Here is a 17901-nt window from a genome sequence, read left to right as displayed (position 1 = left end):
AAGAATGGAAAATTTTGACATTAATTTTAACATGTACGGAAAAAACAAAACATTTAAACAGTGGATAGAAGAACGAACAACGACAAGACAAGAGAGCTTACTGAGACTGAACTTGACAAAATAGAGCATGACAGCTACGAAGCCAACACACAAAAAAATACAGAATGGGCATTAAAACTTCTCAAAGACTAAAAGAGAAAAAAATGGAGACAGACAAGTATGAAAGGTATTACGATCATTTTATGCATCTGTGCAAAGTTTCGCGGAAGGAGAAAATTTTAAATTTAAAACAAATATGCCAATAAAATGTTTCAAATTCATATTCATGTCCAGTTTTTTTCTTATGTGGCAAGTAGCCGTGTAATAAGCGGGATAATGTAGAGACAGCCGGTAGTTATCGGGAAATAAGCCCCGGCAGTGATCAGGACCCGACGCGAAGCGGATAACTACCGGCTGCCTCTACATTATCCCTTACTTGCCTCAATGCATCTTAAAAATATCAGTGATATTGTTTGTCTCAAGATGCACACCAGTATTGTTTTTTGTTTTTTGTATGGTACGTTTGTAAAAACAACTTAAATGTCCTAATATAACTTAGACCTCGTCCTGGACTAATTTGAACCTGTCTGGGAAACTAACCCAAAATGTTTTGGGAATAAAAGAGTTCATATGCATTTGCATGGTACTATTGAAAAATTGTCATGCGAAAACGTTCAGACAATTTTATTGTAACTACATCATGAAAAAGTTTGTTAAATACACGAAAAATGCAGCATTTTTGTCAAATCAACATATATTTTAATGTTACTTTAACTTAAAAAAATACTTGATCTTTTAAAGTTATGTCAACTTTTCACAAGCCAAAACTTAAAATAGTAGTTTAAATTGACTTGCAAAACCAAGTTGTTTTAACTTCATGCTGCATTTTTTACAGTGTAGATGTCATTTTAAATGTAAATAATTAGGGTTACAGCTGTTTTAAACCATTAAAGTTGATGCAGTCACTTTTGACCCAATCCAGCTATAAGGGCCCCTTCGAAGGGTTAACATGTAACCGACTAGTCCTTTTTAAGCCAATAGTTAGTGGAGCCTGTCAAAAAGCTCTTCACAAACCTATGGGTGACATCACAGATACTACGTCCATATTTTTAACAGTCTATGATTCAAACACACATCAACATACAGACGTACAAAGGTCACCGGATACAACATTCTCAAGGGTGTAGATTTTGGTTAAATACCGCTGTACACATTTATGCCATTAATGTTACAAAGTTCATAGGTTAAAGAATGGTAGGGGTCTTCTTCTTTGTGATGACTTAACAAACAGCTTTTATGGTTTGTGTTTATTGTGTTCAGTGCTTACTAACCAACAGATGGTGCTGTTTTCAACACTTTGATGCTTTGAATCTTTTTCTCAGAACAGTCAGAAGAATAGTTGATCATACACAGTCGGTGTCTACACAGGTCAGTTTTCCTGCTGTCTGGATGTTTCTGTGTGGAAATGTTTTAAATCTTGTCTACTAAGATGAGTTTAATTGGTCTTTTTTTGAAGGCAGTATATATATATATATATATATATATATATATATATATATATATATATATATGCATTCTTCTTCCCATAATCCATTGCATGTGTTTCAGCGTTCGAATTGAGGGGGTCTGGGGGGTCCCGGACCTTCTATGAGCCTTGAGGGACCCCCATAAAGTACAAAAATATAAATATTAAATTAAATAAACTAATTCAAATGATTTCTGTCTGAAATAAATATAAACTCTAATGTGCGCCTTGTGCTGTGTTCTGGAGGAATTGACAGACGAGTTAATGTTTGTCTGCGTGTGGATTATTTTCACCTCAGTGGTGATATCTTTAGTAATCTTTAGGGTTAGGGTTTTTAAAAAGTATTCTCAAACTAATGTTTCATAACAGTGGCGAGGCTACCCACTCAGATTGACGGCTGGTCCACCCAGTCAAAAGAGACACCAAATATTTTTTTGGGGAAAAGCAGAAGAAATCACGCATAAATGATAATAAATCATAGTCTCTTTAATACAAATAGCTCAAATACGCATCATTCAGAAATAAATAACTTTTTATAAAAGGTTTATCATTTGCATGTGTTTTTTAAACCTTGCAAATGTTAGCATGCAAGCAGTTAGACCGCAAGATGTTAAAGTGAGCTGTTTTGTGTGCGCACAGACAATGATGCACACACACATACTCATGAAAGGACGCACGGAGACGCGCGTTTCCTACAGCATGCAAACACAAAATGATCTTGAAATACGACACCTATTTTCATAAAAACATTCAGTTATGTCTTAAAGTGGGTGCAAACGATAACAGATCTTTGTGGTGGTCTGAAAGTAGCAGTTCTTATCTGCTTATGTTTGTGTCATTTATATTAACAGAAAACAAATAAAAATCGCTTCTGTATCTTTAAAAAGACGAATTAATGTATAAAATGAAGAAGACAGTGTTATTCATTTGATTCTATTTATGTAGGCTACCTTAATACTACTGTTAGATCTTACTTTATTTGTAACTTTGTTCTTTTTTATTTTTGTATGCTCATAATTTCTTAATTTGTTCTTATTTTATTTTTCCACCCCCAGTTTTGCTGATCCGAAATTTATTCGATCTATGACTCAAAAAACGCATTGTAATCCATTTAAAGCAACACTATGTAGTTTTTTTACTTTTAAATAATGTCTCTAAAATTATTTCAGTGATAGAGCAACTTTTAACTGGACAAATTGTACTGTTGCTGCAACCTGAGCAGCCTCCTAGCTGCTACAAGCACACTCTGAAAGTGGCGGTGGAGGGTAGGAAACACAGCCCCGCCCCTCCCCCTGCCTGCAGAAGAGTGTCTGATACCAGGCACTGTTGCGCTTTTCAACCACATGGGGGAGCTGTAAGTCATTTTTACATGGAAACTACATAGTGTTGCTTTAACCAATACTATATAGTAAAATTATGTAATTTGAAAGTAGACATTGAGGTCCACCCTATTTCACCCCATTCTGTTTAAAATGTCTGGCCTTGCCAGTGTTTCATACTAATTTGAGGGATAAAAAATGTATAGGGTTTGAGTTAATGGTAATTTGGGGTTTCTTTGATTAAAACCAGTATCAGAAATCACGTTCACCATTGCGGTCTGTAGCGTTTAATTATTAACACTAAATCAAAACTAAACAATAGATTTGTAAATTAAAAGGTTTAATAACAACACTGACTTAAAGTTACAATTGAAATGGTTACACTATAAATGCATGAAATGGTAAATAATACAAACAATTAATTGTTTCCTATGTATGTGAGATATTACCTGATAGTATAGAGAACAGAGAAAGAAAGAACGTGTAAAAGAAAGAGAATCATTGAGAACTGGAATCTTGGCCTAAGAACTCAGGTGAAGAAGAAAAGCAAAGAGAAAAAGGCAAAATGCCAAAAGGCAAAAGCCCAGAGCTCATGAAAACCTTAACCTTTATCCTCTATCCCTTGACCATGTGACTAAACGTACATGATACATTCAAACTGATCAATCAGAAGACCACCTTTAACCCCCACTGTCTTTGATCACCATCAGTAAGCACAGGAATGCAGATGGTACAGAATGGAAATGGGGGTTGTGACAAGTTGTGACAAAGTAATAAATTACTATATTTTCAACACACAAATACACATATTTGTGGTTCCTATTCTCGAGGTGAGCAGTACAGAATCCTTTAGCTGGGAAGAGGAATACTGTCCAGGACCGACTTTGGCTTTGTGTTTGCAGATACCTTTATCTAAAGTGACTGACACTGCATTTGAGTTATAAAACAATCTTCTCTTCCATAACTTCAACCCAGTGCTGTCCTACAGATAGAGACAGTAAGAGTTAGCATTACATAGCTCACAAAAAAAAACAAAGTAAGGACATTTTTTAGTAAAAGTCTGTGTTATTGTTTTGTAAATCCATCCTCTGATCAGCACAGGACAGTTTGGGTCTCTCTTCACTGCCTGGCATCTCTTTCCAAACATCTGCACCTTTTCTTGACACTGTAAGCAGATAATCACACATCAGTGTGCATGAAGTATATACTCATATATGTTTATTATTAATGTGTGCTTATAAGTGACCTTGTCTCTGGTTGGCATGCAGGACACTGTGGCAACTCTGTCCTGATCCTCCATCCTGGAAAAAAAAAGCATCAATGTTAAACAACAACCAACTTAAAATGATAAACTTATATTACAAATATCAATATTTGCCGCGATCATTCAAATGCATTATTTTATGGTGAGAGATAAGAATTATAAATAAATCGAAAAAAAGGTTTGCAAATCATTGCATTCTTTTGATCACATCTACATAACTTTATTTTGAATTAGGGTTTGAAAAAAATGTTAGTACAACATATTGTTTATATTTTAGGTTGCTTGTTTTATCCAAGGCAAATGGTGATTTTTTTTTTTAAACAAGGTTAACTTGGAATTTACAGTGCCTAAACTTTGTTAGCATTAGCAAGAAGTTAAATACATAGCCTACTGTACAGCACATTTTGTATAGAATAAATAAAGCAGAAAGTGTAGTAGATTTTGCAATAGTGTACTGTATATGCTAACAGTTAAGACAGAAGTACGGTATGCTTTTTACCTGCTTTTATTGCATTTTTAATAATATTTTTAATAATCAAGGGTTTAGGTGATGTGTAGTGCTCCAGATATCTTTCATGAAATGTTTCACCCACTTTGTGAGCTCTTGGCACTGTGAGGTTATTTTATTAATACCAGATGTTCTTGTCTGCCAATATGCCACGTATACAGAAAGTTTTTGTTTTAAGACCCCACCCTGAAACTGTCTTTAAAAAGCCCATGTAACCCCACAATAAATTGAGCATTAAGGAATTGCCTGTCCGTGGCTTATTTGTTCCTGCATGTAAACCCTGGTGCTCTGGTACAAGGTCTATTCAACATAAGAGTATAGCTTTATTCATCCATTAGGAATGATAATACTTAAATATTTTTAAATAAATACTTTATCTTTTCCAGTACTTATCGCAGTGTAGGAATAGTGGGTTAAGAAAAAAAAACTTTGTATCGAAGTGTTGCGCAATTCTTGCATGCAGCAGACTTTCAAGAAAACAGTCAGAAAAATGAGGGGCGTGAGCCCCAGTAGACCTTAAAGTCTTGTAACGCCCCTGCCTGACGCATTTAATTTCTCAACATTCGCTCACTTGTGATCAGATAAATTGTTCACCTGATCTGACTGAACTTCTCTTATATTGATATGTGGTGAGTATTCTGCACTTAAACCTCTTCTTCTTTTATTAAGCGAATAGAAAGCAGATGCTGTTGACGAGTGAATTTACAACCTGTGCGGGACAAAATACGTCCCGTTGTGTAGTTCTAATTGTCAGATTAAATTGTATAGTGTGCTCATGTGCGTCTTATAAGTGGAGTGCAGACGATCATAATAATTGATTGAGTTATGCATGTTCTTATGTTGTGTTAATGTAGTGTAATGCAGCTATTCACGTTTACCAGTGCTAGTTTGTTTAGCCAGTTTCTTAATATTAAGTTTTAGTAAACAGCTAAGTAGTGTATGTTATTAAAGTAAAGAGTTATTGTGTGTTTATACATTGTATGTCAATGAATGAGGGGAGAAGCCATAGTTTGCATATTAATGATATATTATCATATAATAATGCGCTATTGGTATGAGTTGAGGATAAAATAGTGTACCCTAAAATTATTGGGAAATGTTTTGTTGTCTGTTGCAAGCAAGGCCGGCCCATGGGGTTGTGGGGCACTAGGTGAGAGCATGAAAATTGTCCTAGCACTGCAATTTGACAAGTGAAATTCAAACACACAACAATGCCAACTTATATATTTAAGTGTATTGTTGTTAAAGTGCAAAAACTGTGCAACAGGGCTACAGTAATTAATACAAATGTCATGGATATTACTACAAAATAATTACTATCCAAACTATTCCTACGCCCAATGACGCAAATTTGCGCGAATTAGGGTGCGACTTTCTGCGCGTACTGTCACTGAACCGGAGCCGGCATTTTCCATGATGATTATACGGTCATAATTTCATGTATGAGCCAGTGTGAGGATGAAATTAAGAAGTGTACTGATACATCATACGAAGATATATTCAATCGTTTATATGTTGTTCCTCGGGGTGACGGGTCTTCAATGCGCAAATATAAAAGCACGGAAACATAACAGAAAGTATCTATATAGTGGGACAGTCAGTCGAGTGTTTAATACATGGAATATACCGAGACTGTTTTTAATCTATACATGTGATGGTTTAAAATGTAATTTCTGTCCCTTGTGAGTTTTTTTTTTAAACGGCAATTTTTAATCGACTTGTTTGAGTTTTTATGGCGACACATGAAGCTTCACGCGATCTGACAGCAGCAGTAAAGTATGCTTCTCATTCAACACATTGAAAGTTATTTAAACAAACCATAATAAACATATTAAACTACTATTACATGTTTTCAGTATTGTTTTCGTTTTATGGAAATTATTATCCTAAGACATGAGCTTATGAAATGATTTGCTTATTTAAAAAAAAATAATAATTTAAAACATAACAAAAGTAACGTTACGCGCAAACACATCACGAATTATTATAAACATTTACTAATATGTAGTAAGGCTATATATTCTGTACTGTAATCTCATTTTATAATAATATATAGTAGCAGAATTTATAAACAAGCTAAATCAGCATATTTTTATCAGTATAATATTAGTTGTTGAATAACATATTGAATAATTATTGTATTTATTGTTCACTGTCAGTTTCTATTAAATGTTTTACTGGATGGATGTGTGGATACAGTTAATAAATGCACGTGCGCCACAAAATACGTGAAATAGTCACGCATTATTTTGCTCAGTTTTGCGTGGTATTGTCACGTATTTCCATCATATTGGTTACTCAACTGTTTTACTTATGGGGTTAGAACAACTTTCTGTTACATAAAATGACATGCTTACCCAAACCCAACTCTAACCCTAACGTCAGGCGACAATGGTTTATAAAGCATACGAAAAAATATTAGTAACCAATACTTAAAGTGACATCCTAACGCAAACAGCAAATCTAACGCCAAACCGAAGCGACAATTGTTTAAAAATAGGAAAAACAGCCCAGTCTCCTGAAAATGCGTATAAATAGCACGATGTGTAAAACTCGTGCAATACATACGCCAAATTCCACTTTGGCGTGCATATGATACGCAAGTCCTTCCCATTCACTTAAACGGGGCATCTTTTTTGTCGTTTTATTTATTGGTTTCTCAATTTTTTTGCTATTTTTTAACATTTTCGCTTGGGTTTAGGGTTAGAACAACTTTTTGTTATATAAAAATGACATCCTAACCCAAACCCCAACTCTAACCCCAACTCCAAGCGACCATGGCTTAAATATGGACATAATGGTAAAAAAGGACAAAAACATTGAGAAACCTGTATATTAAATAACCTTATTAAGCTAATCTAAAATCTAACCCTAAACCCAAGCGAAAATGGTTTAAAAAACAGTAAAAAATTGAGAAACCAATAAATAAAACGACAAAAAAAGATGCCCCGTTTAAGTGAATGGGAAGGACTTGCGTATCATATGCACGCCAAATGGGCGTATGTATTGCACGAGTTTTACACTTCGTGCTATTTATACACAACCTCAGGAGACACGGAAACGAAATGCGTGGCATGGGCACGTAAAATGGTGGAAATACGTGACAATGCCACGCAAAACTGAGCAAAATAATGCGTGACTATTTCACGGAAAGTTGTGAGATCAGGTTGGTTCTTGTGCATGTATTATAGTTGAAACAAATGTTTTGTAGAGATTTACTGCGTTTGTATCAGCCATTATGGCAACACCTAACTGCCCTAGACTATACTATAACAACATTGCTTAATATGTTGCACTTAATAAAACTCAAACACTAAAATATAGCCTATAAGTTGTCATTTTCATGTGTTTTAATTTCACTTGTCGTGAAACTGCAGTGCTATGACAATTTTAAACCAGTGGAGCCCATTTTCATGGTCTCACATAGGGCCCCAACCCTATGGGCCGGTCCTGCTCTAACTATTCGCTACAATAATTATTAATGTGCAAAGATAGGATTGCGTCTTAAAATAACCTAATACAATTTAACACAGGACATGAAGTTGAACTTACTATATAGTAAAACTGTATTTTCAGTTGTCCATACTTTTTTTATTATCAACTATCAAATATTATTTTTACCTGATTAAATAAATTATTTTTTCATCGTTATTCTTACTCTGTTTTTTTATCTGCAGCAAGATGCTGGAGTTAGCAGTTTTCCTCCTCTGTTTGCTGCCTTTGACATCTGGTAACAAATGTTATATTTAGTAAATTACATTCATTCATTCATTAAGGCAGAATTTCACTCCATAATATTATATAATATTTAAATTTATACAACAGTTACATTTTTTTGCAGTTAAAGTCATGTTTTTGTGATTTATGTAAAGAACACACTGTGAAAATATAACCTTAAAATCATGTCAAAGATTGAAACTGAAATGAAATCAATGACTCAAATTAAACTTTGATGCTCCATATCTCATGATTATTTGAGACTTTAGCCTGGATTTTACATCCAGGGTCACAAATACAAAACACATTCTAGAACGTAACAATTTTGGGGTCCTCACCGGGTATAAACCTCTGTTGGATGTAAACAGGCTTTTTTTAAATGTATACTGTAGTGCAGTAATGATGTTTGTTAATTGTCTCTTTTTGTTTAGCAGGGGGTCTGGCGGATAAAGTACTGCTGTTTCCACAGAAAACCGATGATAGCTATGTTAAAATCACTCCAGAAAAACCCCTGAACCTCACAGCTTTCACTCTATGCATGCGTATCGCCACAGAGCAACATGGAGCAAGAGAGGGTATTCTCTTTGCCTACGTTTTGCCTGATATGGATGATCTTAGTGTTTGGATGCAAAGAGACAAATCCATAAGCTTGCATATTAGTCCTCATTTTAATAAAGTGCGTTTTAACTTGCCTACTCTTCTCTCCACCTTTCGATCGCACCTGTGCCTCACCTGGAGCTCATCGACCGGTCTCACTGCCGCTTGGATGAATGGACAACGCAGTATTAACCAGATACATGGAATAGGTCTCGCCGTCCGTCCCGGTGGCACCGTGTTGCTCGGTCAGAATCCTAATTCATTTTTGGGTAACTTTTATGCCGATCAGAGTTTTGTAGGTGAAATTACAGATGTGAACTTGTGGGATGAGGTTCTAACTGCGAAAGAGATTGAGGGGGTTTATGCAAATACAGCAACAGTAAAAGTGCCAAATGTCATTAATTGGCGCAGAGCTGAATATGAAATACACGGCAATGTGAAATTGGTGGATATTTGATTTCACACACAGATTTCTTTGATCTGTTTTAAGTCTGTTCATCATATACAGTCATGATTTAACCAATAAATCTTTCTGAGCATTAACTTGAGTGTTTTGCATCATTGGGAAAATAACAAATTTTAATCATGCTGACAACTGAAGGGGATGTTTTAAGGATCATAAACAACAGTATAGATGCTGTTTTTATCTTATGAAGTCAGTGAAGTTGCACTGTATCTTTTGAATAACAGACAGGTCATTTTAGCCTAAAAGTGATACAGAAAGGAGGTATGTGTTTACTTTTATCATCAGGGGTTTTTAAACCCCTCCAATAGGTTCTGTGTGGTCCCTAGAAAATTTCAGAGAAAATGGTAAAGAAAACTGATAAAATTTATTTATTAGGTGTTTATCTCTTATTTCTTGCTACATACATTGCAGAATAATTTATATTTGCATTTGGTAGACAGCTTCCAGAGTGACTGACAGTGCATTTTATCAGTAGGCCTATGTGAGATTCTTGGGCATCAAAGAAGCGCTTGAATATACTTTTGGTTGGCAGCTGAGCGCATCGGTAAGAAAATGGAGGGGAGAGCAAATATATTTGAATAAAAAAAGTTTTTAACCAAAATGCATTCTTATGTGGTTCATTAAAATCTTAGGCATATATATTCTTTATTTATTAACAGAATGGGAGGCTGTATAGTAAAACTTCTGGATTTTGTGGGGGTCCCATATAATTGTCACCATCTTTTATCCCACTGCGACAGCCATGTTTGTATGTGTCTGAATTGCTCTAATAGGCTACATTTTTAATTGTGGCATTATGAACTAATATGATTTGACACACACACACACACACACGCATGCACACAATAGTGTGTTTTTATTAACCAACAGATGGGGCTGTTTTCAACACTTTGACGCTTTGAATCTTTTGGGAACAGTCAGAAGAACAGTTGATCATGCACAGCCGGTGTCTGCTGTCTGGGTGTTTCTGTATGGAAATGTTTAAAATCTTGTCTAATATGCCTTCAATAAAGGCAGTATATATGCAGTCTTCACTGACTATAATATCACATAATCCATTGCATGTGTTTATGTTGAAAATTATTAAAAGGCATTGTTTGCAGCATAGGTTAAAAGAAGTAATTTATTAAATTATAAATGTCCATTCTTTTGCATTACTTTAAGTTTCAACACCATGTTTGTAACACATCCTCATCCCATGGCGTCAATATTTGACGCCACTTGACCATGCGTCAATATGTTACGCGGAGGGTATACCCTTCGCGTCATTTTTTGACGAACTGGGGACTTCAATACTATTAGGTAAGCGAAATTAAACAGTTGTCGCCTGACATTGGGGTTAGGGATAGGTTTGGGTAGGGATGTCATTATGTAAATCTAACCCTAAACCGACGCGAAAATGGTAAGAAAATGGTACGAAAATAGGAAAGAGAATGCAACGGACTCAATAGTATTGAAGTCCCCAGTTCGTCAAAAAACGACGCGAAGGGTATACCCTCCGCGTAACATATTGACGCATGGTCAAGTGGCGTCAAATATTGACGCCATGGGCTGTTGTAGTCCTTAAAGTTGCAGTATAACTTTTTGTTTTAACAGCTTTACAGACATACAAAATACATTTGTACGCATTCCTATTCATAAATATTAAAATCGTGGTAATTGGCATTTCTTATTCATATTAATGACAGGTTTTAAGTCGTATTGTCTGATTTATTATTTTAAGTCATTTACCTAATGAAATGTTCATGACTTTCAGAGAATTACACAATATTAAACAAGACTACACTTTAAAACCTTAAAATAAATAACATTTCTGTAATCATTTAACCATTTTGTAATATTTAGTTTGTTTGCCATGACACGCAGAAACAGGTTTTCTCCTACAGTATGATGTATGCAGCCATCTTGATCCCATTTCTCATCAGCAACCTTAAAGGACAAGTTCGGTATTTTACACTTAAAGCCCTGTTTTCAGATTGTTTATGATGAAATAGAACGGTTTTGACTGAAATTTGGACATATGATGCTGACCCGAGAATTTTCAGTTTCTGTGGTATCACCCCCCACCTCTACAATGGCTGCATAGGTGCACTGGAACAATCCTTCTTAAAATGCATTAAACTTTCGTTTACAAAGACGTGAAACTTACTGAGTGGTCAGGGGTGTTCACTGGTATGCTCACACAAAAATAGCTGCAAAAGATGCTTTCCAACAGGTGTTTTAGCATTCGTTGTAAACTTGTGGACCTATTTTTCCAAACGCCTCACACCCGTACATTCTTCCGTTGAGAGCTTGAATAATAGACAGTCCAGCCCAGTTGGTGATGATAATCCACCTTTGCCAAGAATACAAACAACTCCATTTCCGTTCCCGGCGGCGGAGTAATTCCGTACCTCACAGCACATCTAATACAAGTCAATGTAGTTGGATAAAACTACGATAAAACCTGTTGGAAAGCATCTTTTGCAGTGAATTTTCTATGAGCCTATCAGTGAACACCCCTGACCACTCGGTGAGTTTCACGTCTGTGTAAACGAAAGTTTAATGCATTTTAGGAAGGATTGTTCCAGTGCACCTATAGACCCATTGTGAGGGTGGGGGGGGTGATACCACAGAAACCGAAAATTCTCGGGCCAGCATCATATGTCCAAATTTCAGTAAAAACCATTCTATTTCATCATAAACAATCTGAAATCAGCGCTTTAAGTGTAAAATACCAAACTTGTCCTTTAAATGTCAAATCTAATGTTTATAAGTTTGAATTCATATATTGCGCTTCAAGAAGCTTTATGACACATTGCTTTACAGCATTGATATAAAACGCTTATTGGCTCTTGCATGCTACATCACAGATTTGCGACATTTCCGTCTTTCAGTCGATGTACTTTAGAAATTCGAAAACATTGACAGAGAGAAGCTGGATAAAAGGTTTTTGTAGATTAATAACTTTAATGCTTCTGTGTACTTTATATACTCCAGAAAGGACCAACACATCGTCATTTTAACTACTTTTGGTATTGCTTTTGAAATTTCGATAAAAATAAATTATTGTGATTACACTTGCCTGTCTGTTATGCTTTTTATTTCCAACAGTTCATGCTTTTAATAAACTGTTTTGGGTAGGTTCAGAGTGTATTAACAGCTTAAAAAATATTGTAAATGCTATATTGTTACAAAATTTTCCTACACATTTCTGTCCGTTATGTTGCATAATATAAAAAGAATACATTACGTTTTTATTTTATTTTTTTGTATAAAAAGGTTTGGGTTTAATAAGGTAAGGTTTAGGGTAGGATTAGGGTGGTAACATTATCAATAAAAAGGTTAAAGGGAAATTATAAAGCAATCTTTATGGTACAGTATGAAACACACTGTAAAAAAAATCCGTAGAAATTGCAGCTGGGTTGCCGGAAATTTACCGTAGATTTAAATTTATGTTATTTACTGGCAACATTTTGTTCAAAGTTGAATGAACATTTAACATTTACAAGTCTTTGTCTTTACAGAGTAAAACTAAAAAAACAGCATCAAGCAAAACGTTCTGGGAAACAAAATCTGAAGCAAAAAACAGAAAAAGGTTGATGATGATTTCTGGTTCCCATAATGCTTTGCATGAGGCTGTTATTGTATAGTTTTATTCTGTAAAGATAAAGACTTGTTAATATTTAAAATTTATTTAACTTTGAACAAACTCTTGCCAGTAAATAACATAAATTTAAATCTACGGTAAATTACCGGCAACCCAGCTGCAATAACATTGTAATTTCTACGGAATTTTTTTACAGTGCATTTCTTGCTGTAAAAACATAATAATGCTATGATTCAAAGCAAATACGCTTACATTGTACTCTTCAACATCTATTTAAACGTGCAAAAAAGTATGTTTTGTGTTTTTGAAAGTTACGTGTTAATAATACGTATTAACAGTGAGACCAGGCTGTATTGTCAGTGTTGCCTTAAGAAAGATTGTCTAGATTATCTGTACTATCACAGGCCTTAAATTCGCAATAATCCATTGTGTAATCGAGTGTGTCAGTTTGTCTGATGTAGACTTGGGGAAGTTGGACACAGAACCCATCTGATTCAGTTTATCTATGTGGACATACATCAGAAAGACGTCTGTGGTCAAGTTTATCAAATATCACTGACTGTGTTTTATTTACCCTCCGGACATTTTCTTGAAAATAACTTTTTGTTATATGTTTTTATGTAGAGCATTTTTACAGTGTTGCATTGCCTTAAAGCAGCTGTACATTAACAAGAAGACACAGAAAACAGGAAAATTAATTCACTGTGAAAGAATTCAGTAGAAATGACAGTGTTACTTTATTTTTACCATAAATTTAAATTGATGTTATTTACTGGCAAGAGTTTGTTCAAAGTTAAATCAATTTTAAAACTTTTCAGTCAATTTTAAGTATTTATCTTTACAGAATAACAGCCTCATGCAAAGCATTCTGGGAACCAGAAATCATCATCAACCTTTTTCTGTTTTTTGCTTCAGATTTTGTTTACCAGAATGCTTTGGGTGATGCTGTTATTTTAGTTTTACTCTGTAAAGACAAAGACTTGTTTATGTTTAATGTTCATTTAACTTTAAACAAAATGTTGCCAGTAAATAACAAAAATGTAAATCTACAGTAAATTACCGCCAACCAGCTGCATGTAACACTGTAATTTCTCTTGACTTTTTTTACAGTGTAAATAAATAGAATTAATAGAAAATGTTGCATTATTAAAAACATTACTGTCTAATAAAAAGATTGTAATCGACTTGGTACAGTACATAGTTTAAATTTTTAATCAATTAATGTGATAAATAACAGGTATGATCATGACATGGAAAAGGGCCTTAAAAAGAAGAGGAACTGGAGTTTAACATAGAGAAAAATTGCAATAATAATATAAACAGGTATACAAAATCCATAGAGAAAGTGCAGTAGTACCACGAAAAGTACATAAGCATTGCATAAAATGGTGCCTTTAAGAATGTAGTTGTTGGACTTTTATATTAAAAATTGACAAAACCCTGTCACAACGTATGTCTATACTGTATGTCTACAAATTATGTTAAATAAAGTCAGAAAATGTTTATATAAACCATTCAAATTTTTTCAAACCAATTTTCAACCAATTACCCAACCAATTTTCTACCAGTTTTGAAAACTAAATCTTCCATGTTTTGTTAAATGATCCGAACCTCACTCATACAGGCTGAAAACTGCTAGATTCTGGACACCAGCACAGACTTGAAAACACTGACAGTCTCTTATTAAAGGGATAGTTCACCCAAAAAAAATTAATTCTCTCATCATTTACTCACTTTTATGTTTTTACAAACATGTATGAATTTATTTGTTCTGATAAACATAAAGGAAGATATTTTGAGCAATGCAAGTATTTTTTCCAAAAAGTATTGGGGTTTTTACAGACTTGGCATGTATACAAATATAAGTATGAATATTCCGTGTCTCCAGTGAAATAAAAAAGTATATAACAATAATACAAAAACAATTTTGTAATATGTACTTTGTTACATCACTTTAATAAAAAAAATTAAATGACACGCCTGGGCGTCCCTGGACCCTCCTACCTAAGTTTGGGCTCAACCCCTGACACATTTAAATTCTCAAGCCTCGCTCGTTTGTGATCAGAATAACCGTTCACCTGATCTGACTGAACTTCTCTCCGATTAATAACCGGTTGTATGTGGTGAGTATTCTGCATTTGAACCTTTTCTTTTAAAGAGTTATATCTTACAAGAATTGTAGTGATGAAATAGCAACAACAATGTACAGTATCTCTTACTGTACATTTGTCATTGATAATGTAAATACTAAGATGTTGTCAGGTTAAAGGAGGCATTTGCCTTTTTTAGTCCAAGAAATTATTGCAGTATAGAAAGATGATGATGTGAGGGTCTTGTTAAAATTATTTAAAAAAGTCTGGCCTACAACAGTGTTTATGACAATATTTGCAAAACGCAATGACTATTGATGTGCAAAAAGATGACCACATTAGATTTTAATATTAACATGCAGTAGGCTATTGTAAATATATTAAAACTGAATTTTCAGTTGTGCACTAGAAGGAAATCGTTAAAAAATAATTATAAAACAGTTAGTTTCAGTCCTTGATTCTGATTGGTCAGTAGTTGTACTTTATTTCTGATAAAACCCAGCTTTTTATAATTAGGCTATTTGTTTACGATAATGCTAGCTGCTGTTTACCCAGCGACCATTGTCAACTACTGTCAACTATTACACATGCCATTTTTACTATAATTATTCTTGTTTTGTTTTTCTTTTGTTTAGCAGTACGATGCAGCTGATAGTAGTCTTCCTCCTCTGTGTGCTACCTGTGGCTTCAGGAGCTGACATTGGTCACACAGGTAACACATTTTATATGAGACTTGCATTTCACAAACATAGTCGCTTTGTTGATATAAACTGTATGTTAATGTTTGTAAATTGTCATCCTGTTCTTTAGCAGGAAGTCTTGGTGGTAAAGTGTTTATGTTTCCGAAGAAGAGCGATGACAGCTACGTTAGACTCGTTCCACAAAAACCACTGAGCCTCACAGCTTTCACTCTATGCATGCGTGTCGCCCCAAGGTTGCATGCACCCAGAGAGGTTATTCTTTTTGCCTACCGCACACTTCATTTCGACGAGTTGAACGTTTGGATAGAGAAAGACGGACGCATATCCTTCTATCTCAGTGGCGCAGGAGTGTTTTTTAGGTTGCCTACACTCACCTCCTTCAAGACCCACCTGTGCTTCACCTGGAGCTCATCGACCGGTCTCACTGCCGCTTGGGTGAATGGACATCGCACTGCTCACCAGGTGTACCAAAAAGGTCACGCCATCCGTCCCGGTGGCATTGTGTTGCTCGGTCAGGATCCTGATTCGTTTCTGGGCGATTTTGATGCAGAGCAGAGCTTTGAAGGTGAAATTGCAGATGTGAATCTGTGGGATCAGGTTCTCACTGGAAATCAGATTAAGGCATTATATGCACATAATAAACACGGGGGCAATGTGATTGATTGGAACACCGCTAAATATGCGATAAATAAAAATGTGCATGTGCTGAAGGATGATATTTGATTTTACACACAGATGTGTTTTTCATCAAAGTCTGTTTATCATATACAGATTAACATGATTTAACCAATAAATCTTTCTACAACATCAGTGTTTTTGCATCATTTGGGAAAACAGAGGTAAATATGGTACCTTTTTATCATTTAGAGAGCTTTCTAGAATGAGGCATCATGAAAACAACAACAGCATATATACTGTAAATCACACATTTAAAAATACTCTGCTTAATATGCAGCATAGATTTTTTGATTTCAAGGTTGTTTTGAGAGGCATTATTTCCAGTTTATATTAGTAATTTTACATACAAAAATTACCTCATATGGCAAAAAAAAATATTTTTATATACATTTAAATTAATTTTATTTAATGGTTTTGGAATATGTTTATAAAAATATATTTTTACCAATTCACCATTATATTCTTTTTTTAAATTTTGAAATATATATATATAAAGCATTTAAACTATATTTTAGCCCTCCATATATTTCAAGGAAATATATTCACGTTGCATTGAAAGAAAAACTTTGTGTTTATGTTACAAAACTTTAAAAAAAAAAACTAACCGTTTGAATACGTCTTCAAAAACATAATTCTTAAAATTAACATTTATTTAGCATATAAAATATATTTTGACCAAGGATACATTTCTTGCCATATGCACTGTAAAAAATTGCAGTATGAAGTTTTTTTTAAATCAATTCGACCTACTATTTAACCAGTTTTGACCTTGAGTAGCATATAAAAGTTAAAGTAGCATAAAAATATGTTTATTTGATAAAACGCAGCATTTTTACAGTGTGGATTGTAAACTTAAAAATTTATTTGCTTGCACTTTAAATGCATTTTGAAATGTATGTTGATATATGAAGGTTGAAACTAAATATATTTTCAAATTCAAAAATATATTTAATTAGGCTTTATTTAAATGTATTTCGCATATATTTAAAACATATATATTTTTGTCCAGAGAAATGTATTTTTGCCATATGGGACTGTAATAGAACATTAGTAGCATCCTCTTTTAACCAAAGCCACATTTACAATTATGCATTTTACAAAAGGTTTTATCCCAAATGACTTACAAGTGTGTATTTTTTTATTATATCAGTGCATTTAAACTTTTTGGCAAAAAATCAACACATAAAACAATTTTAAACTTAGAATTTGAATTAAAGAGACATGGTTAATTACACGAAGTAGTGCTGTTGATTAGTAGCCTTATTTTCTGATGCTTTATTACACAAAATGTATATAAAAATTCATGTATTTTATATAAAATGACATTAAAGGGTCCCCCTGGCACCACCTTGCATCCCCTAGGAGGGGCCCACCACGCAGTTTGAGAACCACTGGGTACTAATTTTCT

General features: G+C 34.3%; 2 protein-coding genes across 4 annotated transcripts; both read left to right on the top strand.

Moving 5' to 3' along the window:
• Positions 1-5131: 5131 nt before the first annotated feature.
• LOC135740438 (C-reactive protein-like) lies at positions 5132-9512 on the top strand. 2 transcript variants are annotated; one of them, XM_065258802.2, is made up of 3 exons: positions 5132-5284; positions 8333-8385; positions 8807-9512. In XM_065258802.2, the coding sequence occupies exons 1-3, from the start codon at positions 5280-5282 to the stop codon at positions 9424-9426; spliced, it is 678 nt and encodes a 225-aa protein (XP_065114874.1). In that variant the 5' UTR covers positions 5132-5279; the 3' UTR covers positions 9427-9512. The 2 variants fall into 2 exon arrangements, with proteins under 2 accessions (XP_065114874.1, XP_065114873.1); XM_065258801.2 differs by having other exon boundaries at positions 5133-5284; positions 8804-9512.
• A 5589-nt stretch (positions 9513-15101) lies between these two features.
• On the top strand, positions 15102-16625 carry LOC135740436 (C-reactive protein-like). Of its 2 annotated transcripts, none has more exons than XM_065258797.1 (3): positions 15102-15147; positions 15750-15826; positions 15928-16625. In XM_065258797.1, the coding sequence occupies exons 1-3, from the start codon at positions 15143-15145 to the stop codon at positions 16536-16538; spliced, it is 693 nt and encodes a 230-aa protein (XP_065114869.1). In that variant the 5' UTR covers positions 15102-15142; the 3' UTR covers positions 16539-16625. The 2 variants fall into 2 exon arrangements, with proteins under 2 accessions (XP_065114869.1, XP_065114868.1); XM_065258796.1 differs by having other exon boundaries at positions 15106-15147; positions 15925-16625.
• The last annotated feature ends 1276 nt before the right edge of the window (positions 16626-17901 follow it).

The sequence above is a fragment of the Paramisgurnus dabryanus genome, chromosome 22, assembly GCF_030506205.2.
Source record: "Paramisgurnus dabryanus chromosome 22, PD_genome_1.1, whole genome shotgun sequence".
NCBI lineage: Eukaryota > Metazoa > Chordata > Actinopteri > Cypriniformes > Cobitidae > Paramisgurnus > Paramisgurnus dabryanus.
The sequence above is the reverse complement of the archived record's forward strand: the minus strand, read 5'-3'. Positions and strand labels throughout refer to the sequence as shown.

Excerpts from the sequence above, each read along its gene's own strand:
- LOC135740436 (XM_065258796.1), top strand. Across the intron at positions 15,827-15,924 it reads AGCTGACATTGGTCACACAG|CAGGAAGTCTTGGTGGTAAA; the intron begins GTAACACATTTT and ends CCTGTTCTTTAG.
- LOC135740438 (XM_065258801.2), top strand. Across the intron at positions 8,386-8,803 it reads TTTGCTGCCTTTGACATCTG|CAGGGGGTCTGGCGGATAAA; the intron begins GTAACAAATGTT and ends CTTTTTGTTTAG.